The sequence below is a fragment of the Rhipicephalus sanguineus genome, unplaced genomic scaffold, assembly GCF_013339695.2.
Source record: "Rhipicephalus sanguineus isolate Rsan-2018 unplaced genomic scaffold, BIME_Rsan_1.4 Seq278, whole genome shotgun sequence".
NCBI lineage: Eukaryota > Metazoa > Arthropoda > Arachnida > Ixodida > Ixodidae > Rhipicephalus > Rhipicephalus sanguineus.
The window spans coordinates 1-27,686 of record NW_023614926.1 but is presented as its reverse complement, the minus strand read 5'-3'; the positions used below and the strand labels follow the sequence as shown (position 1 = coordinate 27,686).

Sequence of the window (27,686 nt, the reverse complement as noted above, 5' to 3'; positions counted from 1 at the left end):
TCGGAAGTGTGGTAAAAAATTTTTTCCTGAAGAATAAGAAGACTTAGGTAGATTGAGTGACTTATCGTTGCGCTAATTGTAACGCGTGGAGTGTGGGAGGAAATTTTTCCTTGCAGACGAAAAAGTGGGACGTATGCGTCCCGCTGTCGCACAAAGGGTTAAGGAATTCAAAGCTAACTCTCCCTCTTAGAACAGTCTCTTGTTTCCAGACACTTTTACTGAAGACGTCAAGGCCCTCTTTAATTTCGACGCAAGGTACTGAAAACATTTTGTTTGCGGAGAATGTATTGTCAGTTGCACACAGCAATATTCTATATATGCTGGATGCAGGCATCCAGGATTCGCGGGCGGCTTCGTCGGAAACCACTCTGCAGATTAGCAACATTCGTTAACTGAAGGTGACTTTTTTTGTGCTGCATGCATTGACCATATGTCTTGCTGAAAGGTGAATAAAAGTCCACAGCCGGCTCCTATGCATCTTCATTACCATAAATTTTGCCTAAGGAGTACGGACATGAATATTAAACAATATTTTGATGTTGCTCTAAAAAAAATACTGGTGTCGAGAAACCTAGAACGAGTATAGTGGTGCCAGGGAATGCATCGCATATATTTTAATTACCGCTACCTTAAAAGACACTTGTGGTTTCGATATCCAGGGGGCGGCTTGTCGGTGACGTTTCATGTCAGTATGACGTCACGGGATACAGAAACTCGCGACGTTACTAGCGGCAAATCCGTCATCTGCTCGTGGTGCACATAAACAACGATGAGTGAACGTCGTCCAGTGACCCTGACACTGATTTCTACGATTTAGGCTGCATGCAGGACGCAGAACTCGCAAACTCGGGGGAACTGTCTTGATTCGTTGGGATAATGCCCATTGCAGTGGGGCTGGCTTGCAGATGCTCAGCGACGAAAACTTCAAAGCTAATTAAAATATTTTATACGTGTTCTCCGACACCGGTTGACACTGCATACCAAGGAAACGGAAAATGTCCCTTTTGCGATGTCTCAAAATTGTGTCAGTACTCCTTTAAGTGCAAGACTTGACAGCTGATTCTGCTTCTGCGATTTGTCTTTGTTTCCAGACACTTTTACTGATGACGTAAAGGCCCTTTGATTTCGACGCAAGGTAATGAAAACACATTTTGTTTGCGGAATTGTAATGGGCACTTGCACAGAGGAATATTATATATATGCTGGATGCAGGCATCCATGATTCGCTGGCGGCTTCGTCGGAAACCACTTTGCAAATAAGCAACATTCGTACTGAAGGTGAACTTTTTTTGTGCTGCATGCACTGACCATATGGTCTTTGCTGATAAGTGTAAAAATTCACAGCCGGCTCCTTGCATTTTCGTTAGCCATAAATTTTTCTTAACTTAAAGACTTCACTGCTGATTCTGCTTATGCGATTTGTCTTTATTTCCAGACACTTTTACTGAAGCCGTCAAGGACCCTTCTTTGATTTCAACGCAAGGTAATGAAAACACATTTTGTTTGCGGAAATTCTATTGGGCAGTTGCAGACAGGAATATTCTATATATGCTGGATGCAGGCATCCAGGATTCGCTGGCGGCTTCGTCGGAAACCACTCTGCAGATTAGCAACATTCGTACTGAAGGTGAACTTTTTTGTGCTGCATGCACTGACCATATGGTCTTTGCTGATAAGTGTAAAAAATTCACAGCCGGCTCCTTGCATTTTCGTTAGCCATAAATTTTGCTTAAGTTTAAGACTTCACTGCCGATTCTTCTTATGCGATTTGCATTTGTTTCTAGACACTTTTACTGATGACTTCAAGGACGCTTCTTTGATTTCGACGCAAGGTAATGAAAACACATTTTGTTTGCGAGAATTGTATTGGGCAGTTGCACACAGGAATATTCTATATATGCTGGATGCAGGCATCCAGATTCGCTGGCGGCTTCGTCGGAAACCACTCTGCAGATTAGCAACATTCGTACTGAAGGTGAGCTTTTTTTTATGCTGCATGCAGTGACATAGGAACTTTGCTGATAAGTGTGAAAAAGTCCGCAGCCGGCTCCTTGCATTTTCGTAGGCCATAAAGTTTGCTTAAGTTAAGGAATTCAAAGCCAATTCTCCTCGTACGAACTGTCTTTTTTGTTTCCAGACACTTCTACTAAAGACTTCAAAGACCCTTCTTTGCATTCCACGCACGGTACTAAAACACATTTGTTTATGTGAATTCTATTGTGCAGTTTCACTTAGGCATAATCTGTATATTCTGCATCCAGGCATCCAGGATTCGCTGGCGGCTACGTCGGAAACCACTATGCAGATTAGCAACATCCGTACTGAAGGTGAGATTTTTTGTGCTGTTTGATACCACCCATCTTTTTTACCAAGTAGACTGATGGCACTCCGATGATCATTTTGTACCATCAGCAAAGAATAAAATAGAACAGGCCCCTATACAGACGGTCCGCTGTTAAAGGGAACACTTACGTTCCGGGTATGTCCGGATTTCACTGTCCTACAACAGCATTGGGGCTTAGATTTGCATAACACTACTGGTGGTTGACAGTTCTGCACCCCTATTGACAGGACTATTACATGGCACAAACCAATCCACATGCGCTAGCCGGTTAGGGGGGCCAACAAAATGAAAGGTGTTCATTCCAGTGATCCCCTTATACAGTGGACCGCTACTGTAGTATATACCCATGCATCTTTCAAAATTTCTGGTGGGAGGAGGGTGTGGATACCCGCTTTCTGGCTACTCCAATGACCGGTTTGCTATCCTGCACCGGGGAAACAGTAAGAAAAGCAGAATGAGAGAGCTGGAGGAAGATCAGTAGAAACCTCAAACCCACACACGGAAGGAGGAGTTTCTCGCAGCAACTTCAGAAGACACTGTGGACTGTCTCAACAAGTGAATAATCTGCGAGAACAGCCGCCGTCCGGTATCTTACTTTCTGTAGGCCGTGAACAATGATATGACAGCGGGGCGCGGTCGCTAATTCGCCCCGAGATTGGCCTATAGGTGGCAGCACCGTCATCGCGTCAGTGTGGTTAGGCGTCGGCGGCGCGTATACAAATGTACACAACGGCGCTTCGCTGTGAGCGGTTTCAGCCGATTGTCGGCGAATAAAAGGTGTTGACTGCAGCCTAATGGTATTATATGTTGCCCATTGCCGAATCGATGCAAGAAGCCCGCCGAACGCTGATATTACTAGTGAGAGAAGCGCAATCTCTCAATGAAAGGGATGCTCGCCCTTGGCGACAGTATGCGTTTTCGCACTATATCACGTTTCTTGTTTTATTTGCACATGTTGGGCTTGTGTTCCACCTACTACGCACTGCTGTAGCGCGACCGAACTACAAAATATTTTAGTTCATGCTCATCTGGATAAAAGAAGAAACACTCAAAGAAAGAAAGCCCGTATGCTTGTGCGATGAGTACGAATACGCATCCGCATTTTTTTTCTTAATCCATTATTCATGAAATGTAGGTAGTTGATAAGTTTAGTCAGGAAAGCTACGTGGTTGACTGCGCTTTAGCGAAACGTTTAACACGTACGCGCCTGTTCTTACTCCAATAACAGTATAAAAGTTCTCAGTTCAACACAGAGCTTTCTTCGATTGATTACTTGCATGGCAGTGATGCAACAAAGGTTCGGTTATTCTACAGGAAAAAGTGTACTTTTTTCAAGCGAATAACGTCCGCTCCTTCGGTCATCCTATAACTACGCCACTCAAACGCTCAAGATAATGTAAAAAATGAGGTTTTGCGTGAAATTATACGACATAAATGTGATGCACGCCGTCTAAATTAATTTTGACCATGTGTATTCTTTAAAGCATACCGAAATCTAAGCACACGAATGTGTCTAAATTTCGCTCCAAGTTAAAATTGCGCTCGGCACTCAAGTTTAATCACCTCCGTGTAATTCCATTTTCTGCTATTTTAAGGGACAATTGAAGTACCTAAATGCGATAGTTCACATGACAGCACTAGAAGAGAAACTTGGGCTAGTTTATCATTGTGAAGAAAAAAGCGCTAAAAACGGACGAGCAGTAAGGAAGACACGACACAGGCGTCTTAGTCCCTCGCTCGTTCTTAGGCGGTGTTTTTCCTTCACAATGATTACTGACAGAAATATTTCTCGTTAGTGGGACAAGGACCGTACAATAAAGGGTCATCTTAGCAAAATAAAGCTCGTCGCATCACCGATAAGCAAAAGTGCCGCAGTTATACACCTAACAACAACGCAAAAGTGGATGGCCAAGAGCCTTGTTCTTTTTTTACCACCGAGTCGCTAAAACGCTGCATTCACACGATATTTATACTCCTCATGTTTTGGATGACGCCAAGTGCACTTTACGATTGTGTTTGAACCACAAAGCGGCACCTAAACTAAAATGATCCTGGCGAACGGAGGGTACGGCGACAGCACACAGCATTCTCGACAAGTGCACTCACTTATCTTATTACAGTTGCAAATACAACCGAGCAAAGCCAAATGGTTCGGTATACCGTGTTTAGGCATACGTACGAGCAGTTAAAATTACGCTAACACAACGGAAGAAACCACCCTCTGAGGGCATGCATGAGGTACGCGCACATGCAAACACGACGTGGCTAGCAGACGACGCAGGGAGCAATCCACACTAGGCGCGCTTCAGCCAGTAGCCGCCAGGCGGTGACTGCGGTCGATCTCGGGGCAAATAGAAGCTTGAATATTTGTAGGGACACTCCCAGCGCCTCTTCGCGAACACAGCACGTGACGTACAGCACTGCAGGGCTTGCCGGGGCCACTCCAAATATTTCCTTGGTGTATAATTATTCAGAACAAAGCCTCAACTCGCTCATCAGTTCATAATAAGGGTGCGCGAAGGTGAAAACACGAATGCTACCAATTGAAAGACAAATGGACGCGGCCGGAAGGTGTGCGACAATGGTGGTGAAGGGCGGAAAGCTTCAAGAGGAGGTGGGGATATACTGCAGTAAGGGTAATGCCAGGTGATCAAAGTGATACAGGTGCACGAAGTAATCAAACGTCAATTAAGGCGAAATAAATGGAACCAAAGATGAACTAAGTGGAGTTAAAGGTGAGTCAGATGCAATGAAAGTTAGAGGTGAATGAAACGTAAAATAACTGAGTGTAAAGTAATCACGTTGTGCAGCTGAATGAAATATTAGGTAAGAGTGAATCAAATGTTCAGTTCATTAAAGTGAATCGGATGTTAAAGTAAATCAAAGAATATTAAGTACGGATTAACGCCTCGTTGACCTAGTCTCAGCGTGTCGAGCCAGTGGTAATTTCTAGGCGACTGAAAGGCACACACGGAATTTGGAATGGCCTTGAGGTGTCTTTGCGGAGGCATCGATTGGTGAAATTGTAGAGGAGTTGCCTAAGTACGTTCATTAGGCAATATCTCACCCTGATTATTGATTCTATTACTCTGTTTGCTATTCTGGTATATTTGCAAGTAATATGTATTCATTTGATTAACGATATATTATCTGTAGAGACCGGATTTTAGGCAAATGCCTATTGTGTCCCCTTGCGCTCCTATAGCGCCATTTTGAGTGAAGAGCGAAAGAAAGAAAGAAAAATGTCATGTGCACGCTGATTTTGTTTGGTTTGTAATTTATTCACTGCAGTAGTGTAGCCAGCAATTTCTTTCAGAGGGGGGTTTCAACCATACTTTATGTATGTTCGTGAGTGCGTTTGAATGCGTGCGTGTATATATACACTGCAGAACTGGAAAGTTTGGTGGGGGGGGGGGGGGCGGGTAGACTTTTATCCTCCTTCCCCCCCCCCCCCCCACCTGGCTAGGCCAGTGGTTCACTGCAGGTGGAGAAATTGGTTCTACGCGATTCGACACGGCCAATAGAGGCCATCCCTCCCTTCTGGTCTTTTAGCGCTCTCGCTATCTGCTCCTGCTCTGCCTTTAACAGTCATGCCGAAAAGACACCTAGGAGTGTGTTGATTCGACAGTGGACACTGGAGTCACCGTGCAGAACACGGGAGAGACTGTGTTGTGCTAATCGTACGGACAAAGCACAATTCCACGGCTATGTTCAACTGTTGGCGCCTTTGCGCCATCTTAAGGAATAATATTTTGTTTTTCTGTCGTAGATAGAGGTCAGGCACGCCTTCATTTGAAATTATTTGCATTTATGTGAATGTTTATTGTGCCTATATTTACGATATCGGCGGCCTAAAACGTTGTTTTGCCTGCCTATTTTTAGCGCCTGCAACGAGCTTTTTAATGCCTAAATATCCGGCCTCTAGTTATCTGTATGCACTAACTTCGACAAGATCTCGCTGTGAAAGATGGTATTATATGTAAATAAATAAATTAATAAATAGGTAAATAAAAATAGGAAGTAACAATGCAATCGACTAAGTACGGCATATTCATTTTAGAGCGCCTCGATCGTGAGAGCGTAGGCTTTCCCATGAGCTCTGCTTATCGTTAGCTAGAGGGACTGTAATTGTCTTTTTGTATAGTTTCATATAATATCATTTCAGATGCAGCTTCTTGGCCCGAAAGCCATGGTACGTCGTCAGGGACGTCGGAAGAGAAGCCTTATTTTGCTTCGTACTCAATCGTGACTCCCACTTTTTCAGGTGCGTTTTATAAGCAGCATTTACGTGTCTTGCTTGTCAAGACAGCAGTCGGCGCTAACTATTTCGAGCTTACAGTATTCATTCGAATGTACGTCGATTTTTTGTTTATGTCGGAAATGTCACCCATAACTAGCTATCGACCTATACCTATATTCGTGAACAAATGTAGTAATAGTAGGGAGGTAATGGAGTTCTAATGTCGCTCACAGCGTTCCACAAATAGCGCCAACAGCACTTGTACTGTATCAAGTGTTATATTGGCGGCAAATTGACATAACACAGAAATCAAATGGAAGAGTAGCACTTAGAACTGTCATGAAAACGTTAGGAGAGCACCGTGAACGGTGCAGACTACAGTTCCGACGCGGCCGCCGTAGCTGCGCATGACGGCGCACTCAGTCATCATCTCTTGTCGACTGATGAAACCGTGGCAATAGCAGCGGCGTCATCCACAGAACCGTGATCAGTCTAATTCCGTGTTCATCACCAACAGTCTAGAAAATATAGATCTCCAAGACCGGACTTTTGCTCGCGGAAAAATGTCACGTTATGGGTTTCTTGCGTCTCTAGTGTCAATAAGCCGTGCTAATTGTAAACAAACGTGTGATCTATTCTAATTTTGTCCGTTTCTTAAAATGATATGGGTCGAGCTATATTCGAAGTATTTATTTTTATTTCTCGTAGATCGCAATATATATTCTGTTTCATACAGCACTTGCCACGCTGTGGAAACGAGCGAGACTTCAGCAGTAGGTGCGTTCGGATCAAGAAACAGTTCAGTGAGTTTAGCACCCGTAATGTGAGTTCTTTTTATGCGGTTTTAGGCTGAGCAATAAATGAAGAAGCGTGTTGTGTCGTAAGAAATAAAAAAAAAAACGTGGTTCATACCTCCGTCATAGGAATCGGTATGACACGAAAGTGGAACGTGTCCTCACAGAAGTAGTTGAATGTTTATTGTGCATTAATATACGAGAGCTTGCACAACATCTATTGGTTGTTTGGCAGATATAGCACCGCTTGATGTGACGTGACTCGCGTCGTTTCCTCCCTCTAGCCTGCCATGATTTCTCATAGGGCTAGTGGGGAACCCGGTGTGACAGCCAGGCGAGCGTTGGAGAGCTATGATTTAATATGGATGGATGCTATGCGCGAGGCTTTAGCTAAAACCGTCACCTCGCGGTGTGTTAGGCGTTTACAAAATTACACTTCTGTTGGAAACGCGCCGAATGGGACGGCCGTGCAACAGCGCGTTGCCGGGTCTAATAGTGTTTTAGCAAGTTACGGAAATACGGTACGCACATACGGTAAGGTAGTACGGTAGCGCTCCTCCTTTCCCGCTCGTTGTGTTTTAAGCCGCTCTCAGTTCGAATGACAGTGCGTCCCCCGAACGACAGGTTCCTCGTTAGCAATGTGTAGGCTGACAGGTAAGAATGAGGCTTGACAACCCCACAGTAATTTTTGAACAGTTATTGTGCTGTTGGGGGTGCCTTCACCGGCAAAAGCTCAACGAGCAGGAAGGAGGAGCGTTACCGTACTGCCTTATCCGTATTTGTGTACCGTAAATCGCGGCAGCCACGCATTACTTCCCTCTACCGCCTCCAGACGGCGACACCTCCCCGCGAACCAAGACACTGCCAGAGGAAAGTTTCAGAGATAAAAGGCGCGTTCAGCGAGCCTCCATGTGTTCCACGTTAGCGCATTAGGTTAAGCGCCCGCCAGCTATCGTCGCGGACCGAGGGGTTGTGGCTTCGACTCCCGACAACCGAAGTTTTTCGTCTACTTTTTGCTTTACCATTTGATCGCGTGCATTTTGTTGACATATTTTCGTGACGGAAATACGCCATCAAGGTCTTGCTGGACCCCGGCATAAACACTTTCGTGTTAAAAACCCGTTGTTTGTACGATTGTCAATAGGTTGTTCTATATCACTTAGCGTCTCTGCTTTTCATGTCGTGGCCTCTGCGACTAGAGCCGGCAACGCGCAGCCGGAGCCAATCACGGAGGCCAAGCACGAGACACGCGGACTTGCACATTTCGTTGATCGAATTCCTTGCATAGCTTCCACAGCGTTGAACCTGATGTATGAAACGTAGTATAGAGGGGTCGACCTATATTCGTGCACGACCTATTTTCGAGTAAGTACTGTATTTCTTCACGCAGCCGATCCATTAGCCGGCCACGGCGCCCCGGTCTGCTACGGGCCGCCACCAGAGAACCAGATTCTTCCTTCACTAAGCAACGCCGAGCTCCACAAACGGATGCTCGAACTCGAATATCAAGCGGAAAGCGCACGGCGTAGATTGCAGCTGGCGAATCGCCAGAAGAACAAAGTGATCAGAGAGTATGAGAAACTGAAATCCGAAGTGGCTCACTTCTTGGCTCCGGATCAGCTGAACTGCATGGCGAAGAGCTCGAGGGGATCGCAGTGGTCGGAGGACACCATTCGCAAAGCACTAAAAGTGAGACTGGCCTGCGGATCCCGTGGCTACAACCTGGTTAAGCAAATCCTCGCTCCGCTGCCCAGTCAACGAACGCTTCAGAGGCATTAGAGGTGCTCAAGTGCTCGCCGGGTGCATTGCCGGAACTTCTACATGCCCTCTCCGATGAGGTAATTATTGTGAAACAGGTTTTCTGACAAACGCTGAAAGGTCGGTCTGAATCAATCTTCTGGCCTGCTACTCAGCGTTAGGAGAGGGGCGGGTGGGAAAGAGAGGAGAGAGAAGGAGTTGATGATGATGAGGAGGAAGGTGGCGATGAAGCAAGACCTCGAATGTCGAAAAACTATTTACAGTCTCTTGTAGAGTTCTGTCTCGCGCAAACACTTGTTCAGCGTTTCAGAATACGGCGCTGATGACGAGGTGGAGGTCCCAACGGAACGTTTTCTGATACCTGTCGCTTCATAGATTTCAACAAGAAGGTAGCCATCGAATTTCTTTGCGTGATATATCGCGCGCAGACACACAAGAGGTGTTCAGTAGTTTCAGGAGTGCACAAATTATAACAATAGTTGGGTTTTACGTCCCAATACAACGCTGTTTAATGACCAAAGTGCAAAACGCAATGCGGCAAGGAAATAGTACAGAGAAGGAAACAATGCCATTTTTTTTACAAGGGGACAATGGTGAGTGAGACGACACGGTCAAGCGTTGACTTTCAGCTGCAGTTTTATTACAGACGAAAAGTAAATATGTTACGGGAAAATTTGTCAACGGAAACAATAAAGCGTGACATGACTTCCTGACATGATTACACGTGCTCGTATAGAAATGACAATTCTTTCTGTGACAAACAGATTCCTTGCTGATACATGGTGAGGCTTCATGCGCTATCTGGGTCGCTTCAGTGATTTCGAGAGCGCGTTGGTCCTCATGTATGCCGATAATCTTGGTTTCTTCGAACAGGGGGGTGCAACCACAGGAGCGGTAGTGAATAGCTAGAAAGCCTTCTTTAGCATTGCGTACAATGTTGTTGTGCTCACGTAGACGGTCATTTAAACACCGAAAGGTAATATATATTGGTATTCAATAAAATTTCAGCTGAAAGTCAGCGCTTAGCCATGTCGTTTCCTTTACCGTTGTCGCCGTGGGAAAAAATCGCGTTGTTTCCTTTTCAGTATGCAAAACCAACTAGCCCAAAGCTTCACTTCACGAATGGTACAGGGCTTCAATGTGGTTACTGAAGCTTGTGGACACACCCGGGTAATGTTCCTGCAAGAATTGTACTACACACGGGGAAATGTAAGCCAGAAAAGGGCCCTGAATTTTTAGTCCGACAAGGTGTGTTACTAGATAATGATATAGTTGGTGTTTCACGCCCCAAAGCCGCGATATGATTGTGAGAAATGCCGTAGTGGAGGGGCTCTGGAAATTTGACCATCTGGTGTTCTTTAACGTGTACCTAAATCTGAGTACACGAGCCCCTATAGCATTTAGTCTCAATCGAAATTCAGCCGTCGTGGCCGGGATTTGAACCCGCGAGCTTCAAGTCCGTGGTCGAGCGCCATAACCACTAGACCACCCTGGCGGGTCTCCGAAGAGGTAACGAAGGCCAATGTTGACACGTTGAATTTAGTTATCTCTCATTTGGCTCAAAACGAAGCTCTGACAGCGTGCCTATTATGATTGAGGCGTGGTTGCCAGGTCGCCGTGCATGCAGGTATAAAAATATACAAAAAATGTGGTTATTTGGGCTCATTGGTTCGGCATCAGTAACAATTAGTAAGGTAAGCAATCCGCAAACAAAAGAATACTAGATTTCACGCGGAGAACTATAGGTTGGGGGTATACCTTCTGCATTTTGACGATTTTTTATTTCCCCGTTGAATACATGGGGAGGCACGAAGTAGTGAACGGTGTATAAGCAACCTAGTGTATCAATCCGTCTTCTGTGCAGCGCAACTTCGCATCCATAATCAGAAACCAGATAAAAAGCACGAAACCGTTTACTGCTGGAGGCAGCACGTCACTTGGGCAGCGGCATTACTGGATTAGACTAAGGACTAGTTCAGTAATTGTGTACAAGGAACACTTGTGTTCCTTTATCACGTAACCTTTACAACAAATTACTTTTTTGTCAGATGACGTATTTTTTCTAAAGCCGTGAAAAATAATAAAATCAATGACGGGGCATATCGCATGACCTTCATAACAAAGGCAAGTTGATATCAATAATCACCTCTAAGAAATTATTAAATATGTGGTTGTTTAGAGAGACAGACGATAGAAGCTGAAAGGGCACCCTTCGAGTATCTGCGATTACTCCTACCGACTGTCAGCTGCGTTCATGATGTGCTTCTGAATTTTCTAATTTCATCAATCGTTGTAATCGTATATCATACTCAGCCGCACTTTTTTTGTAGCCAATTGTGTTACACCATACTCCGTCTCATACGCCAAGTGCAACGCTGTGGAAGCTATGCAAGAAGTTCGGTCCTCAAAATGTGTAAGACCTCGCGTCTCGTGCTTGGCCTCCGCCATTAGCTCCGGCTGCGAGATGCGGAACTAATCGCGGAGGCTATGATACCAAAACAAAGACCCCAAGCGATGCAGAACAACCTGTTGACAACGGTGTAAATGACGGGGTTTGTTTGTTTCTAAGGCACAAAGCATCTTCAACTATTATTCAGCCTAAAAACAAAAATAAAATCACAATAGGAGTGGTAAATTGATTGAACTATTTCTTGGTTCGATCGCATCTACTCGAAGAAATCTCGCTATCTTCCATAGCGTTCCACCTGATCTATGAAACGGAGAGAGAGAGAAAAAAAAGATAAAGGAAAGGCACGGAGGTTAACATGAGGAAGGCTCCGGTTTGCTACTGTGTACTTGGGAAGCGGAAAAGGGATGTAAAAGAATGAAAGAGAAGAAGAGTGCGACGGCGGTAGGCGACAAAACAAACACAACAAAGTACTGACTCTAGCACGGCCCATGTACTACACAGGAACTTTGTGTGCAAACAATCAGTTTTTCATTCAGTCCGGTTGCTTGAAGAAAGCGCGACAACGCCCTCTTAGTGGCTGGTCGGCCGGTGTCCTAGAATATTGTTCTCTGCGAGAGGGCAAAATATTTTTGCGGCGTCAGATCTTGAAAGGGAATGGCGACACTGCTAACGCCGTCGTGGGCGGATTGGGAAGCTGCGTCCGCTTGGTCATTTCCCTGAATGAATGCCACAGTGCCTAAGCAGCCAATGGAATATTACTTTGTGCCTTTGTTTCATTATTCTTGGTGGACTTGCCCGATTTCCGCTACGAGCTGCTCATGTGAGCCATGACGTAAGGGGAGGGTAGACTTTGGATGGCTTCTTTGCTATCGCAGAAGATAGACTACTCTTTAGGTGTCTGCTCTATGACAAACTGAAGAGCAGCACGCATAGATACTAGTTCAGCAGCTATGAGGTTGCGTGAAACATTCTGAGCTGCATGGTGATAGATCTTGCTAGAATTATTACGGCGGGCGGTTGAATTGTAGTCATACCTGAACACTAGTGTAAATGTGGGTGTGAGCACTGTGCAATGCATGCAAATACAGAAGTTGCGGGCCTGTTTTAAGGGCAGACGGAGTATAGCAAACGTTCAGTGATCTCAAGTTAGTTGAACACTTCTATTCCCCGCTAATTGTAGGCAAGGTGTGATTGGTCTGTCTCTCTTACATTCTATTTCTTCAGGTCAATAGCATGGAGGACCAAGAAAAGGATGTTATCGACGTTGGCGACGTTGAAATGACGTCCCCCCAGGCTGTTGACCCAACAACGGGAGCAATACTCGGCATACCAACTGCCCCGTCGCCAGACACTCCTAAATAAGAAAATGGAGAGGTGTGGATCGACGGGTCTCGTCCTACCGTTGGTAGTGACAGGCCTCGTACACTGAGGTGGCCTTTGGCGGGCACTCCCAGATGAGAGAATTGACAGGTCTCGGTTGACAGGTCTCTATGTACAAGGCCTGCCACAGTTGGCGGTGACAAGCCTCGTACATTGAGATGACCTATGGCGTGCACTCTCAGATGACATAATGGACAGGCCTCGATTTGACAGGTCTCGATGTACGAGGCCTATCACCTGGAACACTGCTAGATGACCAGCGTGCCTTTCGGAAAGTGTTCGAAGTCGTCGAATGCAGATACGTGTGATGCCCTGTTTTCTAGTCCTTCCACCTAAGATTCAAATTCCAAGTATAAGACACACTTGCGCGACACCTGAAACCGACGAAGAAATAGTACACGTGCTGACACGTCTGTGAAATGCGCACAACGATTCGCCGTTCTTTGCGAGAATCCTCATGAACGTGATATAATGTTATTTTTGTGGTTTCTAGATTATTGTTCTGACCGTGCTGTGGCTCATTCTTGGTTGTCGGAGTAATATGCTCCGCATTGTTTGTTTTTGTTTCTACTTTCTGTGATACAGCATACGTCCGCGCGCAGTCGTTTAAATAAAATAGTTGAAAAGCAACGATTTCTTTGTCACTTCACTTTGCCCTGCCAAAGTCCTTCAATGCTTATTGAAGGACTCTAGCCGTGATGAGCTTTTGTTTTACAGCACTACCGTGAAATCATACAGATCCAACTCACCAAACACACTTGTTGAAGAATATCCGAACTAATCTTACTCTTGGAAGTCATTCAGAATGAGCTGACAGGCTATGGTTTGAAGTTCAGACTTGTAGAGGTTGATCGTAACTTTCACTTGTACGGTCAACCACAACAGTTTACGGAGCACGCGAGCGCTTGCCTGTCCTCGCCACCTAGGGGTGCGCAATCTACCGTCGACCGCAGCGCTCGGCCGCAAACGGGTCTTCTTGTTAATCACTCGTATATCTGTTTTCTACTGCCGCGCAGAGCAGAGTTCGCTGCTTTCACGCAGAGTACTTATCTGCGGTATGAGTGCCTCACTTCTACTTTGACAGCGGAATCAAAGCCACCACGGCATATTTCGAACGTCGGGCCGTTGGGTGGATATAACTTTGTGAGAGAGATTGCAAGTGATAACAGTTGTGCTGATAGACAGCTCACCGCACAGAAGCACGTAGTCACGGCTGCCGAAGAGCGCGTGGCGTTAGAAAACGAAAGGTGGAAAATATTCGTACCTAGTGGGAAATTAACCAGGCCATCGATTAAGGGAGGGATGCGCCCTGGGCGTAGCATGCTGTCGATCGCCGCTTACGTAGCGGAAATGTCGCGAAGAGGCTCTCGGCCACGCGCTCGCGTGGTCCGTAATCTTTCGTGGTTCCTGAAGATCCTGAAGATCGGAGCACCTTAAGATCGCAGCACAGTTCTGAAACGACCTAAATTTATTTCCTGGACCAGCATAGTCACCTTATTTGAAAGCTCAACTATACTGTATTCAGAGAGGTCGTTAAGTGAACTCTCCGAATCAGTTAACTGAAATATTGGTAAATTATCATTAAAAACTGTATTCTCCTTACCTTTGCGATCACCGGTTCAGAAGAGAAAATTGTGGATACAGTCTCTTTACATTACACGCCAAATTTACAGTCATGGATACAGTTATGGACTTTGTGGGGTCTGATCGATATAACCGCCGCCGCCCTCGGAACACACGTAGACAGTTCACGCGGTCCTGCAACAAACGTGGAGGTTATTAAACACTTCATTAATACATGGCGAGCTCGCCGGCCGCATTAGTAACACGTAACACGCTAACAATGAATACTGGAAACATATCACACACTCAAGACAATGTAAGACACACAATACAATATAACATAAGACATACATAAGACGACATAATACAATACAAATGCGGCGCCGCAGATGCACGACTCACCACCAGGGCCCGAGGGAGGCGAGCCGCGGTACCGTCCCCGGACTCACCGCGAGGAGACGTCTATCCGCGCGCGCCGCCACACCCCAAAGAGACCCACTGCCGTTTCTATGCGCCGGGCTAAATTCTCCGCGGCGGCGATGCCGGCGCCACCGCGCTAAACTCGGGTTACAGCCAGCGCATCCCCGACCTTGGCTGAACGTCTCCGCTTACGCACAGAGCGCGTGCGTGCAAACACAGCGGCCGCGCCCAAGCTACGGCAGTCGCCCTTACAGGGGTAATATAGCACCCCACAATTTAAATGTTTGATTTTTGTGTCTGGAAGTCATGTGCGGCGTTATGGATTTAAATGTTTTATTTTTGTGTCTGGATTGCATTAACCCAATAAAAGTTTGCGCAACACGCCGCTTGTTACGTCTGTGACGTCTTTGAAATAGTAGTTAACGTTCACCGACAAATTCTATTCCCTAAGTGTAGGCATATGTTTGTAGACCCAAACTACTCCTTCGAATTTGGTCTAGATGATAACCATAATAACTGTTGGGGTTTTACGTCCCAAAACCACGATATGATTATGAGGCACGCCCTAGTGGGCGGCTCCGGAAATTTAGACCGGCTGGGATGAATTAAAAGGAACCTGAAGCCCTTTTTTTTTAAAATATGGCATTGGAGTGTGTAATGACTGTTTGACCCCTGCTGAATTCGAAAACCGGTGTTAGATTTCTCAAAAGTGAACGCAAATAGCATATTTTGGCAAAGAACAGCTGCTGCTGCCGTAGGGCTTCTTGAAATACTGAGTGAACGCGGTGACGTCATCTTCGGTATGCCGTACCATCAGCAACAGCAGCACTGCTGAAGCGCAGCCTCCGCAATTAGCTCCGGCAACGGCACCCAGCCGGAGCTATTCACGGAGGCCATGGTTGAACATACGAGAGACGCTTGTTCACGTAGCACTCGGCTCTTTGTCGTCATGGCAAATGTAGTCCAGCTGCATAACTTTCGGCTCCTCTTAAGCCTCTGGTGCATAAACAACGCTCTCGCAACACGGGTCAGTGAGTGGCGGGAACCTTCCGTCGGAGTGTAGCGCTGCTCCGCCGAAGGAACCGAAGATGACGCAGTTCATTTCCACGCCGACACTTTCGGCGCGCTCGCGTGGGTGGAGCAAGACCAACTTTTCTTTCGCGTATTGTAGAGCTCCTGCTGCGACAACCGTGGAAAAAACAATTGATATCGTTGATAAAAATATCGCTCCTTCTTAACCACGAAGTTTTACCGCATTCTAAAACCACTCGAGATTTTCTTTAATATGCACCTAAATAGAAGTACATCGGCACCCAGCAAATTTGCCTCCATCGAAAATGCCACCACCGCGGCCGAGATCGAACCTATGATCTTGGGGTCAGTAGCCGAGCATGGTCGGCAGGTGTGCAATCGCGGCGAATGGCACGATTAACCTAACCGTTCGTGTAAAACATTAACAGTGAGATGATCATTAAATCACACTGGATTCATTAAGATCTTTCGACGAGAGCACTGACGGGAATGAAAGTAATCTCAAATGTATGGTGGCTGGACAAAATCTCGCTACCAGCTGTGCTGCTGCTTTCAACGCCTTCGGTGACCTGGCGTCCGCAAACATTAAGCTACAGCTTAATGCAGGACAAACAGCTAATATGAGGCAGTCCAAACCAGTAGTTAGCCAACGCTAGCCGACAGGTAGCCAATAGTAGCAAGTGCCACCCAACATTCGCCGCCGTTAGATTTCAGTTCGGATAAGTGGGTGCCGAAGCCGCCTCATTAGAGTAGGATACGTAAGACCTCGGCGCTCAAGATTCAGGACATTTTTCAAGTTTCTCGACAAAATGGAAATTATTTACATGTAAAAGAAAAACGGCAAACCATTGTATTGGCGTAAGCTTCCAGATACTCTGGTATTTGAACTACCAGTTCTACTTGAATAATGAGAACTAACAGACAATAATGCCTAGAAAATTTTAGGGAGTGTTACTGGTAATAATTATGATATAATTGAGAAGAAATTAAAGTGGACGGAAAGGTAACTTGCCGACGGCAGGGACCGAATCTGCAACACTCGAAAAACGCGTGCGGTGCTGTACTAAATGAGCTACGGCAGCGGTCATCCCCCCGTCCACTTTATCGGGTATACACTTCAACCGCTCGTCGAGATGCAACACCCATCAAGTGTGATCCTTTACACGGACTCGACGCAAGCGGTGCGCGCACTCCGTCGCGCAGACCTTTCTGTTGGTTTAGAAGTGCAATTTCACCGTTGTGCTGCAGCTTATCCGTGCTCTGTTCGAGTATGTTGGATTCGCCGGTCTAGTGTTCTGGCTCATGCCGCGGCAGATGCCGCGTGCCATCCTGTAACCATCACGTGCCCCTTACCTCTGCTCCTGCTGCCACTTTCTGACATCGTGGACATTCACAAAGAAAATTTTCGGCGCACCACGCGAGCTCTCATACCTCCGCGTAGTAATGACCTCCCGAGTGGATCCGACTTACTCGTCAAGAGAAGGTATCGCTCCGAAGAGTTCGCGTGAGTGCGGCTGTGACGCCTTCAATCCGCACTAAGTGGGGCTACACCGACACAACTTCAAGCTGCCCATTTTGTCCTGCGCCGGTGCGGGACGCAGACCTGAACCACCTCTTATGGACATGCCCTGGGCTACAAGCGGCTCGTCGACGCCACCTGCGGCGTGCGGGACTTCAGCACACCAGGCCACCGGACTTGCAGCGATGGATATACGGTCCGAACCATAGGTCCCCCCTGGACTTCATGGAGGAAACACAACTGCACCATTTTGTGTAATGTGTACTGATGCCGCAGGGCAAGATAACGCAATAAAAAAAACTGTGCATTTAAACTTGGGAGTGTTAATCAGTGCCGCTCGTATGAGGGCGAGGTGTGGAACTCTATTTCTCGGCATGCCTGCTGGCGTCACGTATCCCGTGACGTCATGGTTACGTCATGGTTACGTTCAAAGTGAATTCTTTCATCGACAGCAGTAGCATTGCTCAAGAGGCCTTTGCTTGTTAATGGTTCTGATTGAACGCGCCTAATTATCGGTGCTCGCCTAATCGGAATATTCCCTTCCTGTAGTAAGCTCGAAAATTATGGCATGTATGTGCTCATGAAACGTTGGACAACTTGCCCAACAGTCTATCTTTCTATGTATGTCCTTCATCACTTAGTCCACGTCCCGAATAAAGCAAACAAATTCTAAGCTTAAGTTCTCTAAGGCGAATTCTGCTATATACGATAATGTTTTGTGCAGGACCGCACGGCAACAAAGCGGGTCTTACTATACCATGCGGCGTTCTATCAGCTTCTTACACGGACTTGGTATGCCGGGCGTCCACAACGTGGACGCCCCAGCGACAACTCAGCTTCAAAGATTTCGTCGCTCATGTGCAACAAACTCACGCAAGGACAAGTAAACCCCTTCTTTTCTCGAATAAAGCCGAATAACTTGAAAACTCTTGCGAATTTCGAGTGAACGTATCAAACAAATGCAGGCATACCACCTCTATAGCGACTTGAGAAGAATGTCATTGTTTTGTGCGCAAATACCGCTGTTTCTTCATAGAAGTGGACACATATGGATGTTTTTAGGAAATGCTGATGTAATTGCGAACATTTCCAATCGATTTTTAAGCATGCGTTGGCTAGCCTGATCCCACTTCACTGATAGGTTTTATCCACATTGTGGACGCTAGGACACAAGGGTCAAGAGTAGCAGACAGGGATTCCAAGAGAAGGTGTGGCTCGAGGGTGTGGCACGAAGTTAGGGTGGCAGATGAGATTAGTAATTCGGCGGGGATAATATGGCCGCAGCAAGAACAGGACCGGGTTGATTGGCGTGACATTGGAGAGGCCTTTGCAGTGCAGTGGGCGTAGTCAGGCTGATGATGATGATGATTGTGGACACTGTAAAATTCAGCCATATTTTTTGTAATGGCGGCATATTAGGCCAATCAAAGAGGCTGTAGCAGCCCTCTGGGCCTATCAGTGTTGATCAATGGCGGAATTTGACAATATACAGAATAGCAACCATGAACACAGCCAGGTTACGCGGCGCAGGAAAAGAAACGGATGCGAATACACATGCCAAGTAGACGCTAGCCATTAAGGTGAAAAGCGCTGTGTTTGTAGAAAATATTTATTACATTCGGTTAATTCAAACGAGAATGACAAATTACTAAAGTAGTATATCGGGAGGGAGTTCGAATTTCGGCGGTGGAATGGGATCTGCCCAATGGGCGGCGACGGTCTTCTCACTGCCGCTCACATCGTTCCCGAACGCACCGTTCTGCAGTCGAGCCAGTTCGGCCATCATAGTGAGAAGCGGTGCCTTGCGTCCTGCGCCGCCACACTTTCCGCCGAAGTCGTCCGCCTGCACGTCATCGGCGGCGATGCAGAGGGCACCCCGCGTCATCAGGAAGACCGCCTTGGCCTTCTCGGCGAGCGTGTCGGCGTCGTCGTACGACACGTTGTACAGGGACCGGTTCATCACTGTGGCGACGAGGGAGCGACTGCGGTCGTTGCGCTGCGGCGACTTGTCCACCAGACAGCACTGGACCGTCTCGCACACCTGCGAGTACTTGACCATCGTCCTGCAATCGGTCGGTTGAGAGAAGAGGGTGACCATTAGTGGAATTGGAATCATCTCACCCAAAGAAAATACAGGCAGAACCTACTCAAGTTGTTGTACGTGTATAATCTTAGACCAACGAGTTATATACTGGAATGACGTTGCGTGAAGAGAATTTCATTGTTTTAAAGGGGGCTCTTTTAGATTAGCTGACATTAGCTGAATGGCCAAATTAGCCAACAGCCCACACCATTATTTAGCTAGCAGTGTGGTTGAATATAGCTTAAGAAGTATCGTTTCCTTGATTAGGTAATCTTGTTACGATATCTTATATCTAATAAATACTTAACAGCTATCAGTCGCAGATCTCTTAAACTACTGTTATGTGCATTTGATTGGTAAGGCGTACTTTGTTTTGTATTGGTTGTTATTGCGCTTTCATTAGATGTAATGGTATCATAACATTGTATAACTGGTACATTGTATAACATTGTAGATTACTGTATAGTTACTAAATAACATTTGTGTGAAATTTTATGCTGCAACATGAGCCTCAACTACCCAAGGAATGAAGTTGGGTCCTCGTCAAGTGCATTGAAACACCTTTACCCCACTTTTTCTTGGTCTGCACTGCTAGCTGTACAACGGGATAAAGCTTTTTTGCTGTTGAAGTAAGGACAGGCCTCGCCCAGACCGAAGCGCGCCCGCCGGTTGCCTCCGCGACTAAAAAAATAGTCGTGCTCATGCTGGAAGGAGGAATCATCGGCCGCGCGGCTCATGACGTCAGTCTAGAGGAGGAGTCTCAAACACTCGGCCCGCGGACATTTCGGGAGCGGCCCGCGGCTTCACACGGAATAAAGTTTTGTGACTTTGCTAAATAATACTCGCATTATTTTCTCGCCTATTGCAATTAATAGCGCTTTGTTCGGGTAAGCTACAGAAATGAGACTGGTCACAAGCAGCTTCTTTTCGTGAGGTACCATATGCGGCCGCTATGAGCTGAAACGTCACCGTGGAACGAAAACTATATTTCAGAATGCATGTTCAGACATTAGTCATTGTGGAAATCAGTGTGGATATGTTTTTTTGATGCCTGACGTCAAATCACCTTCAGAAATGACCCATATATGAGATATAGGAAAGACGTTATTTCAAATGGCAACGTTAGGTGACATTTTATTCACTCTCTCTCTCTCTCTCCCTCCCCCCTTTCCCCCGCTCCCACCGTCTTCACTGTCCCGGCCCTTGTGGGACTAAATTTCGTAACTGCGGCCCGCTAGCTGAGGTGAGTTTGAGACCCCTGGTCTACAGTGAGAGAGCATTGGTTCAGGTTCATATTCATCCGCATTTGAGGAGAAAATGCCGCAGACTTCACAAGTGGTATTCGCCTATAGACAATTACCAGTGTGACGGCTACCGGCGAACAACAGACTGCAAGCGTGTCTTGATGAATGCAGGTTCCCCTTAACTTTAGAGGGCCATGACACGATCACCTAGAAATTTGCGGTTTTCAGCGAAAAATAGAAGTAGAGGGTCTATTATGCCTGTGCATATATGGAAACTAGGCTGTAAAAAAACATTTCAGTGCGAAAAGAACCCTAGAAGTCGCCGGCCTAAATCCCCACCCAACGCCACCGACCGCCATTTCGCAATGGTGTGCGTGACGTCATGTGCTGGATAGAGTGGAGCTGTCGTCTTCTACCAAACTTTCAGCCACTGAAAATCGTTCGATATCAATGCCAAGCTTAATAAAGCTGAAATAACTCGATTGCACGCGCAGATGACGACGGAACGAAATCGTTCACCAGAATGCGGACGCTTGCAAAGCAAGCAGCATGTTAACGTCACGGTAGTCACGGCTCGCAAGTGCGCCAGTGTTGCTCGACTCTCGGGCCACTGGCGTGTTTAAAAAAACATTCATTTATAATTAAGCACTCGACCAAGTTCGCTAAAGTTTCGACAGCTTGTTTGCGAACGCACGAGAATTAACCTACGTAACCAAGAATATGATCGAAAATAGGTTACCATGGCCCCTTTACGTCGTGCACAGTGAAAGTTACGAGTGATAAAGATTCCAAACAATTTCGAAAGTTTAGGACTCAAAGAAGCCACCTATCTCTTCCTCGCGTACTCACCGCGTGTCCATCCGCATCCCCATAAAGCTGAGGCTGTAGCAGATGTTGGTGATGTTGGGAGCTCCCGCAGCGATGCTCTCGGTCCTTTCCTTCTGGGCACGCATGAGGACATCAGCGATGCGCACCATGTCGACTCCTCCGTGGCCCGTGTCCGTGTAATCGAAGTTGTTCATGAATACGGCGTCGTGTATTCGGCCTTCATCGTCGATTGGGGCGTGCACTTGGTATACATTTGCCAGTACGTTCGGTTTGACCAAAGTCCCGCAAGGGCCGCTACGCAGGATTGCAGCGGATGGACCTGGGATGCCGAGAAAGAAACAATAATAGCAAAAAAATCACAGCATATCCACGGAGTGAATGATGATGAGTGGGCGAAGCTGCGGAGGCTCATCGGTAAACCGTGAATCTTCCGTGAATTCTGCCCAGTACATCATCACCGACGTGAGATCGGGCGCGTTTATACTAAAGGTTCGGTGAGAGTTATGACGACTTGCAGCTCACTTTAATTTTACATGTACGCTGTGAATTTTCATTGTTTAATCACGCACAGGAGAAATCGCACACACGCACTACCTTGGAGGTCAAAATCCAGTGCCGATATATACGGGGTGGTCAGTGAACGGTTGTGCAGCGCGAGCGGTCGGTTTTTAGGGGCGAAGCTCCTTAAAGCGGCACCCGTTCGTCCCCGTCGTAGCAGGGGAGGTTACTCCGTATACCTCCCATAGGACGCCTTAATTCATGACGTCAGCGCCAAACGTCCCTTCAGTTAATATCCTGGCGAATGGGATTCAGAGACTCGAACGGCAGAATGACGGCGCACACGGTATGCGTCGTCATGGCAACACTAACACCAGCCGCGCCTCCTCTTCTAGCTCCCTCGTGCGCGCCGGGTTTTTTTATTTTTGTTTTGTTTGCGTGCGCTGGCTACCTCTCCCTTTCTTTTATGACCCCCTCGTCCGCGTGTGCGCCGTGCAGCGCGCCGGGCGCTTTTTTTTTTTGCATCCGCTGCGCGTACTGCGCCGCGCGTTCGTTGCGCGTTTGAATGTGCGCAATTTGCAATCAGGCATTCTGCAAACACTGCAGTCGTGCAGCATGTGCCAGAACGCAAAAGAATGAATTGCACTCACAACACAAAATATCTTTGGTCTCGTTTTATTGTCCTCGTTTCCGAAAATCAACATTTTCATCAAATGTGGTGCGATACAGGCTCAGGAGATTAACAGAAGTTATCACCAGGAGATTAAAATACACGTGTTCATGATCACTAAACAACTAGAAAGTTCTCGCCAAAGTTACGAACTTAAAGAACAGTGGAATAAAAAACAGAACATAACACTAGGGCACATATTCAAAAAAAAAATTTATACTGAGAAAAGTGCAAAGCAGCTTCTGATATATGCGCACGATATTGCACAAAATTATCATAACTAACAAAATTGAACATTCCTGGAATGCAAAAACAATGAAAGCAGTTGAAATACCTAAAAAAAGAATAATATTGTAAAGATCATTTTAAAGATGCCAAAATGAACTCCACATATAACACAACTAATATTGGCCGCACTTTATTGACTACATTTCCAAAAACGTTGATTTTCATATAACTAGTGATAATGAACGCGGCGAAAATGAACAGCTGATATCGGATGATTCATGGCATCTCTTCTTGAAGTGCGCCGATTCTGCAATTCTTCAGGTTTTCTCTGGGCGCACCGATCAGCTGTGTTGCGTTCCGAAATACACCCTGAAGAAAAGGGCAAGTTTCAATCAGATAAAGAGCGCCGTCGACTCGTGCAAAAGTGAACTCGTTTGTTCGTCTCAGAGCAGCACAAGTTTTCATACATCTACCTAATGTCTCACAAACGTGGTTATGGACGATGGCGAGTAATTAACCGGAGACAAATGCAAAGCACACACTCAAGCACGCGGTTCTGTGAGGGTTGTAAACCTGTAACTATAGTTACATTGCATGGGCTTCATGTCCGCTGCTTGTTCGTATAACGATTTAAAAGCAGCGTCGTGCCCTTTTCAAATCAGTCATTTTTGAAAATATTAACTGAAGCCCCACTGCAGAGAACAGCTACTCGGTATGGACGTGAATTCAAATTGACACAATGAAAACCGCGACTCAAAGGGCACGCTCACCTGTCGTTCTTTTGGGGGCCGGCACATATATTCCGGGACTTGTTCTGGAAGTATTCGAGCAACAAAGCACTATGCACGAACAGCGCGAGTCGTAAAACATCGCGTCGCACAAGCACACAGCGAGCGAGCACCATGAAACGGACGCGCGACGACGGCTAACACATGCTTTACCAACGCCAGACGCGAAACTTTCTAACGGATTTCAAAGTCGGCGGTGCCAGCAAGGCGGCGGAAAGCGCGCCTCCCGCAGGAAAGGGAGTTGATCCCACCAGAGAGGGGGTTGAAGAGAGTTGGGAGGAAAGAGACGGAACGCAGATTTTAACTCTGATCCCAGTCAATAGATGGCGCCTCAATTTGCCATACCGGTCACGTGGGTTTCTTTCACTAGCCTGTCGTAGTGCGTAACCAGTCTTAACGCTAGTACCAGATCTTGACCTCGAAGGTGGTGCCGGTGGGAGATTTCTCCTGTGCGTTGTTGAACAATAAAAAATTCGCAGCGTGCGCGTTAACTAAAAGCCGAATTCTTCTGCCTCTCATTCCCCATTAGCAGCCATTGGCACGTTCCAGTATGAAACGTTAGTAGAAGTAGAAGTGTAAGTGTTAGCTAAAAGCCGACTTCTTCTGTCTCTCATTCCCATTAGCAGCCATTGTTTACCTCCAAGGTAGTGCCTGGTGAGATTTCTCCTGTGCGTGATTAAACAATAAAAATTTTGTTCGAAACGCCGTTGATTGATGAAATAAACCAACGAAAGACGCCAGATGTTTTCTGAAAGCAAAACGAAAAGACGCCAGATGTTTCTAAAGCAAAACGAAAAGACGCCAGCTGCTTAACGAAAGACGCCAGATGTTTCTCCTCTCCTAATTTAGAGCACAGGTGAAGAGACACTTAGAAGTACTTGTGGCTTGGCTAGTTGGTTCATCATAATTAGGGAAATTTTAGACGCCTAGTCCACCGCAAGAAGAACAATGACGCTCTTTCCCTGTGCTTCTTCGTTCTTCTTGCGGTGTTTTAGGCGTCTAAAATTTCTCTCATTATGAAGAGGCACTGGACCAAGAAAAGACACGCACCGCACGCGTGTGGTGTGTGTGTTCGTCCAATAACGTCTCATTTCCGCCCTCAGTTTTCTAAAGAAACTGAGTACCAACTGGTCCACCTGCAGGAAGGGACGCATTTGGGCTGGTTGGTTCGTGATCATATGCAGAAAGCAGCTAGGTTTCGAGAACACTAAGCTTGTTAGGCTAGTATCAATGCTAAGGGGACTGTACCAGATAGCTGAAGGTGCTTGCTGAAAACAAATATGCCGCTTAGTGCTAGCTAGAAACTATGCTGCATGTGTGTTAATTTCTACGGTCGGACATTGGTGTGGCATCTATATTGACATTACTATAATGTCATCAAGGCGTAGAGTTATCAGTAGCGTATTGACGGGGAATTCAGACCACAACAGAGCGACATCGAAAATAGGAAGAGTTATGCGGCAGGTGTGGGCATGTCGCGTGTTTCAGCTTACAAATAACTTCAAAGGGAAGTGCGATGAATCTAGCGCCCGAGGCACAAATGGTACCGCACCTTTCAGACCTACAGTAAACTATCAAATAACTTATAGAAAATGTACACCGTTCAGGAGCTTGATGGTAGCAGAATTTTAAATACAAAGTTATTTGACGGGCACTCACAAACGTCAGTGCTTATCTCTGGTTTCCCTTATTGTTGTTTTGTTCTTAACCTGCTTCATAGACATATTAGGCGAGTATTAAAGCAGACATCCTTAAAGTTAACTCGTGCCCTTTTTTGCCTTTTTTTTTCAGTGGCATGTAGTGAAATAGGCAAGCATTCAAAGCCGTGTGAAGACCTTGCGGATATAACGAGATAGTAGTGGATCTTGACTCTGAGCTGCGTCAACTGCTTCAGCGTCGCAGAAGCTTGCTGAATGAAACTTTGGCCTACTGCACAGGTTCCACTGTACCGTGACTTCGACATTACCTATGACTTAGGGAATTGTTTCTTTGAGTAACTTAAACATTATTGTAGCACGCGTTATTTCTCCTCAATGTATGTTAAGGCCGAACCATATAGAGCGTTTTTGCCGGCGTTTTCCCGCCGTTTCGTACGTCGGCGTCCCTCGACGTCGACGCTACCGGTGACGGTGGCCGAAACGTCCACCTCTGGACGGTCCAGACATCACGGGCGGCAGCGTCGACGCCGGATGCAGTTCGATGGACGCAGAACCAATCAGCGTGCGGCTGGCAGCGACTTCCGCTACGTAACGGCGTCGTCGCTGCTGTCAAAATGGCTGCCGCCCGCCTCGGATCTAATAAGTCGTCGCCGTGCACTGTGTGGCCCTTAAGTTCTCAACTGATGCTTGTATTTGACTTAGCTTGTTCCCTAGAAGCTTCGACAGCAAAGCGATCGTGATATCTTTGAAGTCTTTCCGAGTGCCGTACTCTAGTTCATCGGTAGGCTTAGCAGGAATGAGTGTATTGGCCGAATACGTGGCCTCAAAGATGTACGGCAGCTTCAAGCTCAGAGGCCATATATTACAAGTTTGTGCTTCTTCTTAATGCCAATAGCTGGCGCTGCAAGTCAAATAAAAAAAAAAAAGACTTTTCGGTGGCATTGTGTCACTGTGACTCGTTTTCTGCACCACAGAACTGCTAATGAGACATAAAAAGCTATCATCAGGAATATATCTTGTTGGTCCATTGACGGAAACTGTACACTGCTTTACGAGGTGTCAGGTTCATTCCCTCTGGTCACACTCTGTGACGCCGAGCTAACGCTCTTCATATGTTCATTCTAAAAAGACAGGGCGTGCAAACACGGACACAAGAAAGAAGTCAGGACACCACAAACGCCGTTTGTGGTGTCCACGTTTGTGGTGTCCACACACCACAAAAGGCGTTTGTGGTGTCCTGACTTCTTTCTTGTGTCCGTGTTTGCACGCCCTGTCTTTTTAGAATGAATACTTACCAACTAGCTGAGCTCTCTGTTATTCTAAGCTCTTCATATGGTTTGCCGCCCTCTCTGACGACGTTGATGCGACGACGCCAAGGGACGCAACGCCACGAAACGCCGGCAAAAACGCTCTATATGGTTCGGGATTTAAGCTGAAATTACGATTTCTATTTAGGACTCCCCGCCAGACGAAAATGTGCGCAAGTTAAGATGAAAAGCAATAAAACCTCCCTAAGAGCCCTCTTACTTACTCGCGTGCTTTTGTAGCGCTACGATGTTACGCACAACTCATATTTAAATGTCAAAATTAAGTACCTCGAATTCACTTGCCAAGGCACCGCTAAGATTATGAGGTGTGCCATAGTGGGAGTTACCAGATTCGTTTTGACCCTCTGGGGTTCTCTAAGGTGTGGCAATATCAACGTACTACGTGGCGGTTATTTCCATTGAATTCTCACGAAACTGCAGCTGCCACGACCGGAAACCGAACATGGCCACACCAGTTACGTCAGCGCAACGCCACATCCACCAAACTATACTACGAAGAGTAGCCCACCTTTCAAAGAAACGAATCGGTCGATGAGGTTGGAGCAGAGCCTGACGTCATCGGCGCTCTCGTTCCCCTTCATGTAGAATTCGAATCCGTCGAGACGGAGGGACCTCAACCTGGTCGCGAGTTCGTTGATGTTCGTCCTGGTGCAGTCCTCGGGCGGTACGGTCAGGTACAGCCGCGTCCGGTTGAACGCGGCTCTGAAGAATTCCTGTTCGCTCCGGTCTGCGAGTTGCAGCGAGAGACGCATTTTGATCACGCACGCTCGACTCGTAGCCACATTGGTGGCGGTAAAACTATGTTTATAAATGTACTCCATAAGTGTAGACAGTTGGTCCTGCTGATTGCACATACAGTAAAACCCATCAGTAACGAAATCGCTCGGGAAGAGCTTTTTGT

General features: G+C 46.5%; 2 protein-coding genes across 2 annotated transcripts; one reads left to right on the top strand and one right to left on the bottom strand.

Moving 5' to 3' along the window:
* The first annotated feature begins 1,216 nt into the window (after positions 1-1,216).
* LOC119376921 (uncharacterized) lies at positions 1,217-13,548 on the top strand. The gene is made up of 8 exons (XM_037646588.2): positions 1,217-1,278; positions 1,436-1,483; positions 1,562-1,627; positions 2,138-2,185; positions 2,262-2,327; positions 6,510-6,608; positions 8,769-9,216; positions 12,771-13,548. Exons 5-7 carry the CDS (start codon positions 2,300-2,302, stop codon positions 9,155-9,157), a joined length of 516 nt encoding a protein of 171 aa, XP_037502516.1. The 5' UTR covers positions 1,217-1,278; positions 1,436-1,483; positions 1,562-1,627; positions 2,138-2,185; positions 2,262-2,299; the 3' UTR covers positions 9,158-9,216; positions 12,771-13,548.
* A 5,560-nt stretch (positions 13,549-19,108) lies between these two features.
* On the bottom strand, positions 19,109-27,537 carry LOC119376920 (uncharacterized). The gene is made up of 3 exons (XM_037646587.1): positions 27,294-27,537; positions 21,637-21,934; positions 19,109-19,523 (listed from the first exon to the last, which is right to left on the bottom strand). Exons 1-3 carry the CDS (start codon positions 27,535-27,537, stop codon positions 19,109-19,111), a joined length of 957 nt encoding a protein of 318 aa, XP_037502515.1.
* Between the last annotated feature and the right edge of the window lie 149 nt (positions 27,538-27,686).